Below are 9,346 nucleotides of genomic sequence, written 5' to 3' on the forward strand. Positions count from 1 at the left end.
GACATTGCGAGGTAGTTTCCCACTTCAATTTGCTGTGCGATTAGAATACTATTTTTGTCAATAAATCCCCCAAGTAGTTAATATGATTGACTTAATTATATCTTTTATTTTTTTATTTTTTCAAAACAATTATTATTATTATTATTATTATTATTATTATTATTATTATTATTATTATTATTATTATTATTATTAAATATATGTATACCCTTAGGTCATTTTACATGTTAATCTAAACAGCTATTTTTTTCAAATATTTGTTTACCAATCGTTGATATAATTCGCTGGTCAAATCCGCTAATATAATCCGCTAACCGCTAATTGCCAAACAAGGACATTGCGAGATAGTTCTTACTTTAATCTGTTGTGTGATTTGAATACTCTCTTTGTCAACAAATCTTTCAAGTAGTTAATATGATTGGCTTTATTAATTATATATTTTTTTTAATTATTTCATAGTATTAATAAAATACTTGGTAAATAAATATATAGCATTATTTTGTATTATAACTTTGATATTTAATTAAAAAAAAAATAGTGCACAATAAAGATAATAGACAATGTAGTGAATATAATAAATTGATGAATTTGAATGTAAAGAATTTTTACATTGGAGAAATATAAAGACAATATAACTAATAAAATTATTTCTCTTAATTAATTTATTGATAATGAATAAATTTTTTTAATAAAGACATTGTAGAGATAATGCAGCGAATATAATCAATTGATGAATTTGAATGTAAAGAATAGAGAAAAATAAAGACAATATAACTAATGAAATTATTTCTTATTTAATTTATTGATAATGAATAATTTTTTTGAATAAAGAAATTGTAGACACATAATTCTAAATTAAAGTAATGCATATGTATTTTTTTGTTGTTGTAGCTAGTAAATTATTATTTATACCAACTTTGATTGGGATGGGATTCGAACCTAAGACCTTTCTTATTGGAATCAATGAGTAAGTTAACGGTGAACTAACAGAAATTAACGGAAAAAATAATATTTAACAGAAAAGTTAATGGATAATCATATTCATTAAGGATAAATTAGGAAATCTTAAGGAAAAATTAAAATCTGATCAATCTGAGCCATTCATTTGATCAAAAAATTTGACCGCCATTTTTTCTACCTATTATAGGCCTAACTCTCTTGGGCTCTTATTAGTGTGTGTGTGTGTATATATATATATATATATATATATATATATATATATATATATATATATATATATATATTATAATAATAATAATAATAATAATAAGCAGGGCCGTGTGGTTTCTTGATGTCCGGACTAAACATAGAAACTCTATAATTCGGACAAATATGAGAATATAGCAAAAAAAAAAAATTGTCTGCGTTTGAGAAATGCGGTTATGTGGTGGCTTCGAAATCCGTGCTTAAGCCGGACAAACATAGACCACATCCGCAAAATAGCAAAAATGTAACTAAATCACATTTGGGAAATGCAGTTATGACGACACCCCATCCCCAAACCGCATTTGAGAAATGCGATTTTGTGTGGACTAGTTTTGTTTCGAAATCCGTGCTATAAGCATACCAGTAGTAGAGGTCTATCAATTCAGTTGTCTAAAGAAGCAAATATCAATGATAACATTTGGAAGTTTGCATATATTTCTACCTATGGGGAAAAACAAAAAGAAACGGTAAGAAGAGTAAATATATTTATATGTATGTATGTTGTAGTAGTAAATTTATGTATGTATATATAGTAAATGTTTAATTTTTATTTAATTGTTACCCAGTATTTATTTGTTTTTGAATGTAATGAATTTATCGTTTTCATTTGTTTGATTTATAGCTTCAAATTATGCGGATCTACACCTTTTGATGGTAAAAGTCATCCGATTAAGTCCCGCGATTAACAAACATCATGCGATTAAATCTTGCGACATATTTTTATTTGTAAAATATGTTGTGAAATTTAATTGAAAATTATATATTTGTATTTTCAAGTCGGGGTTGAATTAGCCAAGTATTCAACTTTAATGCCGCTGCCTAAGATCCCTACTTGTACTGGATGTAAGCTGAAATTAAGCAAGGAAGCGTTCGTTGCAGTTGCAGTTGTTGTCTGTATGAACATTGTCCCCATTGATGTCAAAAAAAAGATGGAGTTAATTCAACTCACTGAAGGAGATGATGAAACTTCTTGGATTGCTGAACCCTCAGGTATGTTTTCTATCTGCTCAGCTTATAACTTGATTCATGGACATGCCTTGTCTGTGCAGACCCCCATCTGGAATAATCTGTGGAAAACAAAAGTACCCTCTAAAATGAAGACTCTGTTATGGACTGCCCTCCATAATAAAGTCTTGGGGAATGCTGAACGAAGAAGGAGAGGTTTCACTATGAATGGTGATTGCCAACACTGCCCAAACCAGGAAGAGACGACGGAGCACATCTTCCGGACCTGTCCCAAGGCGGCGGATGTCTGGGAAACTCTACAGGAGATCCTTGGCGATTGGACGAACACCCAAGCAAATTTCAAAGATTGGGTAGCGAGCAACATCCAGCCGACTAGGAAGAGGACGGACGGGTTTAACAAGCCAACCATATTCATAGTCACAATATGGTGGATATGGAGATGGCGGAACAATAACATTTTTCGTGGTGAAGAAATTGAAACCCCGAGGAAGGCGGCATGGATCCTTGAAGCTGGGAAGGAGATTGAGCGGGCCTTTGAGCATCTCCAATCAAAAAACGACATAAGACGCAAGGGGAACGACACGAACCCCCACTGGACTCCATCGAATGTGCATGCGACAACGCTGAATGTCGACGCCAGCGTCAAACACACCACCAAAAAAGCTGGGTTTGGGGGAGTCCTTAGAACAGCTGATGGCAAGTGGTTGCGGGGCTTCATTGGTAAATCAGTCTACACTTATGCTACAATCATCGAAGCGGAGGTAATCTCGAAGGGGCTATCATGGGCTTGGAACTTGAACATCAGAGACATTGAAGTCCAGACAGATGCTGAAAGGGTGATCAACTGGGTGCATGGAGATGAAGCTTTGAGGGGTCCCATCTGTGACCACATTGAGAATATTCGCCAAATGTTGAAGAGTAATTGGAAAGTTTCCATCCGAAAGATTGTCCGAGAACATAATGAATGCGCCGATTCCCTAGCCAATATAGGCGTGATCATGAACAGAGACTGGAGCGAGCTTTCTTGGTGCCCACCTGGGCTGGAGGAGATAATTGACAACGACCGTTTGCATGCCACTTGGTCCCGAAGGGATAGGACCTAGTTTCTCTTAATTTGGGGTGTCCCCCTCCTTGTCGTTTAAATAAATAAATAAATATATATATATATATATATATATATATATATATATATATATTCTACATGTATGCATGTAACTGATGTATCAATATCCTGTGAAATTTAATTGAAAAAAGAAAGGTTGTCCCCTACTTACATGTTTGCTATTTCAAAATGAAATTCATGTACTGAGTTTTGCTGTATGATTTTTTTTTAGGGACGTGACTGTCAGTCACGTCACTGAAGCTGACTGACGTGACATGTCACGTCAGTCAGCTTCACAGTCACTTTCCGTGCCTATTTAAATCACCTTCAATCGCAACCAAATAAATGCCGTCAAGATCGTCATGGTGTTTAATAATGGCGCGGTACTTGTGGCCTTCCCTTTTCAACATCTCATCGAAAATATTACGTGGCCATTGCAACCCACCTTGTTGCATTACCAATCCAGATGTACGCCTCTCAACAAACATCAATGCAGATTTTTCGTTCGTTAGCTTTACTATCGCCGACACAAGCAAAAGACGATAACGCTTTAAACTGTTGTTGAAAGATTCCGAGCTGTTGGTCGTCATCAATCCATGTCTAAAGCCCCCATCGTGACTTAGGGACCAAAACCGTGCTGGGATTTCCATCAAGTAATTATATGTCTCTTCATCATTTGCGCAAATTAAACTCATTACAGCCTCAAACCCCCTTACATCCATAGCACAACCGGCTTGCCAAAACAATTTTTTTAATTCTTTGTTCTTAAACTTGGTCATCAAATTTGACCACAGATGTCGGCGGCAGTACCGATGCTGGACTCGCGGCTCAGCCAGTTCTGGTAATTCGCAAAATGCGACGTCGATACCACCGTGCCGATCGGAGATGATACATATGTGTTTAAGATCCCCAAACACATGTTGTGCCACCAATGTCAAGAACCAACTCCAACTATCTCCCGTTTCAACGTCAATAATTGAGTATGCAACTGGATGTATTTCTTTGTTAGCATTTATAGATAATGCTAATAGAAGGTAACCTTTGTACTTTCTGTACAAATGCGTACCATCAACCGTAAGTACGGGTAAGTAGTATTTAAACCCTTCTATAGCGGGTTTGAATGCCCAAAAAACATACTTAAACCAGAACTCATTCGGGATAGTCGTTGGCGTGCTGACAATATCAACAACAGTTTCTGGGTTTGTTTGCTGTATGGCCATTAACGTTTGTGGCAATATGTTGTAGGACTCATCCCACTTACCATACAGCGTCTCCAACACGATGACCTTTGCGTACCAAGCTTTCTTGTAATCAACACAAACACCCCATTTTGCCTTAACATCTTCGATGACGTATTTAATTTTGTATCGTAGATCCTCTACAATTTTTTGCAAAATTAGTTCCGAAATCACTTTACTGGTAAGGTTGTAGTCGTCTCCGCCCTGCGTATAATCCACACAGCATCCGTGGATATTATGAAACTTTTTTACTATCCAACCTTCGGCATTTAGAATATGCACAACACTAATCATCCACGCACATTGTTCGAGATATAAACAGGTAGCCTTCCAATATTTGCTCTTCTTGGCCGCTGTTTTGAATTGTGTATGTTGGTCAAGATTATGTTGTGTAACCATATTCTTTAACTGTCGGTAGCTGTCGAACACCATTCCAACCGCAATGGATGAACTCGCAGTTTGAAAAGCATTCCCGTATGCTGTATAATCATTGTACCATGCTGCATCATGTGTTTGTCGACCAGATGACATATCATGCATAGACGTGTTGACAGACGATTCAACCTCTTCACTTGGCACATAATCATGGTTGTCATCATCATCAGAAGGAAACAAAAATTCATCTGCGCTTGTTTTTTTTTTCGTTGTCCAAAACGGCATTATTTGCGTCACAAATAAGATGTTCCGGTTGCACCATCTGTATGTGCTCTGATTGCGTGTTTTGTACAGACCGACCAACATTACGCCTTCGTCGTTCATGTGTAATTGGAACACGGTCAATGTTGCTACCACCTTGAACAATGTTTAGATTCAATGTTGAATGGGGAGGCATTTGAAGTTTCACAAAAAGCACTAACGCCCCGAACGTGGACATCACTTCCAAAAAAAAAAAGACCACGCCTGATTATCTTTTATTGGAAATGGATAAACAACATCACCTTGAGATTGATTTGATTGAAATTTTCCCCACAATAAAATTTCGCCAACAGTATCTCCAATTTGGAGACAATTCTTTATCTCGGACACTAGCTATTCGAACGAACATGTTTCAGAGACAAACACGACATTTTGCGGAGCAATATTGAAATCAACATCATCTCTACAACCTTCATGTACTGGATGACGACATATCAACACAACAACCTGGTTACCTATAGAAAATAAAATCTTGTACATGTCACAAATATAATATAAATAATTTCATATAAATTTTAATCAATTTTTTTTTAATTCAATCATTATAAAGATGTGAAATTCATACCTGCCATTTTCCGTCAGGTAATTCCTACGAAAAAAATATACATACACAACAAAATAACAGATAAAAATTTACAAAACAAATAATGCTAATATTTACTAAGCTTTAACTAACCACCGATTGAATATGTTAACTTTTACTCTAAACTTCTTGCATCAACCATTCTAAAAAGAAAAAAAAAAAATTCTTGCAGACTCCAAGTATCCACGTTTTAACAAATTTTAAATAACATATCCAAATACATATCCCAAAATTAAATGATCTCAACGGTTAAAACACAACATTTCTTGAATATCGCAAAAACCCACATGGGCTTTCAGATTTCACTACATGCCCAACCATGCGTGACAGCCCATGTGGCTAGTACATGGCCCGCTGACAGCCCCAGGGGCTGTGGCTGTCAGCGGATTATATGGGATGTCGTAATGACAGCCCCATGTATGATAAAGCCGTTATAATTTTATTTTTTTGGATGTATTATACAACTTCGGTTATAAATTGTTCCATTTGCATTCGTGATTTCAAACACAATATTTAGTTATGAAGAATTACATGTTTTATTTTCCTGAATTTCAATATAGAAAATCCGTTTTTTTTTTCGATTTTAAAGTTTCAAAAATGTTAAAGATTTTATCGCACTCTTATACATGTGATAATAATGTTGAATGTCATGCAATTAAGTCTCGCGAATGTATTTGAACCCAAGAAGTGGAAATGTGAAGCAATTAGGAAGGGAAAAGAGTCATCTGCCATTGCTTTGCGCCTGTTGATTGGGTTTGAGGAAAGAGCAAGTGCTTGTTATTACGGTGCCGGTTACGATCACAATTGTCTGCTCTTGTTTTGCGCCTTTTTGCTGGGTTTGCGGTGAGTTCCAAACCACTTATTGCCCTTATATAATTTTTTTAATAGACCCATTGGGTCTCGACAATTTTTTGTTTGACATTATGAGACCCAATGGGTCTACCCTCGTCAAACAAAGGCCGCTGATAGCCCGCCCATGTGAGGGCTGTCAGCGGCTTTCCTAATTTCTGCACAGCCCACATGGGTTGTCACACACTCAACCACATCTACATGGGCTATCACACACTTATTTAATAAAGATGTTATTTTTTTGGTTGTTTGTCCGTATTTTTTTTCCCTATAAATTTCAACTATCCCACATCAATTTTGACATTGATCTTTACACTCAATCTGTTTTTTCTATTTTGTACAAAATATGGCGACGAAGATTTTGCTTACATTTTCTCAACTTTCTCTTAACTTCTTGTCACCATCCTTTGGTTGTCAAGGACAAGTTTATTGTCATTCGATTAAATCTCGCGCACTTGTGATTGTGCTTAGGGATTGAAAGTTTGATATTTTTTCCTAGGTTGTTACGTTGTCGAGATGCTCCTCAATCAAAGTTCCAATGACAACGAGGGGTTGTTCTTTTGTCACAATAGTAGCCTGACATTTTCAATGACATGTTCCTTCAATTCCAAATCCAAAGAGGAGATTATTCCTTCGTGGCCCAGATTTTGTAACCAGACATGGAATGCGCTCCGACATGGGCTTGCCTTTGATGGATTTGAAACTCTAATTTTTCTAAAGACTAATTTCCTAAAGAGTTTGCACTTACAAGGCATTTAGGGGATGTGCCCGGTTGGGTTGCATAAACATATTTGGATTCAAGTTAGAAGACCGCCTGTTTTATTGTAAAAACAATTGCGGGACTTAGATCAATATTTTGTCATTTATTCAAAATATTATTAAATGTGTAATTTCAAGCTATGAAAATTGTAATCCTATACTATATGACTTATATATGCCATGTACTCGACAATTTATTTATTAACAATACGCAAAATATTTTAATTAAATACTATATCATGAAATGTGCATATACAAATGTCATGTTGAATTTTTTACGGCATTCTCATAAAAAAAAACCACAAATTACAAGCAAATCTTATGTTTACAAAATTTTTGATATTGATGTTTTCTTATCTTTAGTTTTAGTTGTGTGTAGTTTCATACAACAAACATCTTTCAGTTTCTTATTTTCTTATGAATTTTGTTCTAAAATCGAAATTCATAATGTCTTGTTAAATACACACATATATTCATTCTAATCAAAGTATCAAACTCTACTCTACTTAGGTTCATAAACAATTCAATATGTAAATGTAGATTTCCGGATAACTAGACGCGCGTTGGACTTGCGAATTATACGCCACTTTGAAAAATATTATGGTCGCCGGAAACCGGGGTGAAATGGGGACATGTTTCCCGCCGACCAAGAACCATATCCGCATTTGGGAAATGTGTTTCGAAAAACGCATTTCCCAAACGTGTTTTGGCCGCCGGCGTCGGTTGGGAATCGGGAAGCATCTCCGCATTTGGGAAATGCGATTTTAGTATAATATACGACAACCGCGTTTCCCAAACTGCGTTACAAATTGTGTGTGTTACAACTTTAGTTTCGACATCACTGTGTACTGCATTTTACAAATTTCAATTGGTGTTAGAGCCAAACTGCTTAAGTTATTAGTAGGATCCTAATGGAGTTTTCCAGAGAATGACTGTCAAGCACCAGGCCCCCCTGCCCTCTTTTGTACAAATTTCTCCTACTGGAAAAGCTATAATGAAAATATATATTTTGGCACAAGGAGAAGGAGTATGGAATGCTATAGAGAACGAGAGGAAGGATCCAGTTGATAATAAAGGTAATCGAAAGCCTAAAATCAACTGGAGCAATGAAGAAAGAAGTGAATATGATTTCAACTCAAAAGCAATGAACGCCATCTATGGAGCGGTAAGTGAAGATACTTTCAAACTAATCGCTACCACTGGCATAACTAAAATTGCATGGGACATATTATGCAATCATCACGAAGGAAACACATCTGTCAGGCAATCCAAGTTACAAATGATACAAACAGAGTTCAAAAATTTAAAAATGGGAGAAGAGGAAAACATTACACAATTTAGTGCAAGAGTCTTAGAAATTGCCGGAGATGCGTTCAACTTAGGCGAACCTATTCCTGAACATAGGCTCGTCAATAAGGTTCTACGCTCTCTACCTGAGAGATTCATGATAAAAGTTACAGCCATCCAAGAAAACAAAGATCTAAACACCTACAAACTCAGTGATTTGATGGGGAATCTTCAAGCATATGAGCTTGAGATACTACAAATCAAGAAAAATAATGACAAAGAAATTGCGTTCAAATCAAAGCAGGAAGAGAGTTCAGAAATTGATACCGACACCATGGAGCAGTCAATTGCTCTTTTTAACAAAGAACTTCAACAGAGTTCTCAAGAAATTCAACAGGTTTAGGAACAAAAAACCTTTGAATAATCAAGGGAGCTTCACACCTGGATAAACCAACCTACTACAAAAAGAAGAGATAACCAAAATCCCAAAATGGTACACTGCTATGAGTGCAAAGAGTTTGGACACATTCAGTCCGAGTGTCCAACATATCTAAAAAGGAAGAATAAGACCTATGTGACAACCCTAAGTGATGACTCAGATAGTGAAGAAGATACCAACACTAATTTTGTAGCCTTCACAACAAGTCACAAAGATGATGA

General features: G+C 36.0%; 1 protein-coding gene across 1 annotated transcript; it reads right to left on the minus strand.

Annotated features, from left to right (window-relative positions):
- Positions 1–3,573: 3,573 nt before the first annotated feature.
- LOC109167534 lies at positions 3,574–5,172 on the minus strand. Its single transcript, XM_019316555.1, has one exon. The coding sequence runs from the start codon at positions 5,170–5,172 to the stop codon at positions 3,574–3,576; it is 1,599 nt and encodes a 532-aa protein (XP_019172100.1).
- Positions 5,173–9,346: the final 4,174 nt, after the last annotated feature.

This window comes from Ipomoea nil, unplaced genomic scaffold, assembly GCF_001879475.1.
Source record: "Ipomoea nil cultivar Tokyo-kokei standard unplaced genomic scaffold, Asagao_1.1 scaffold3169, whole genome shotgun sequence".
Classification (NCBI taxonomy): Eukaryota; Viridiplantae; Streptophyta; class Magnoliopsida; order Solanales; family Convolvulaceae; genus Ipomoea; species Ipomoea nil.

Bases quoted from the DNA above. Each gene is read 5' to 3' on its own strand.
- LOC109167534 (XM_019316555.1), bottom strand. From the start codon at position 5,172: ATGCCGTTTTGGACAACGAAAAAAAAAACAAGCGCAGATGAATTTTTG.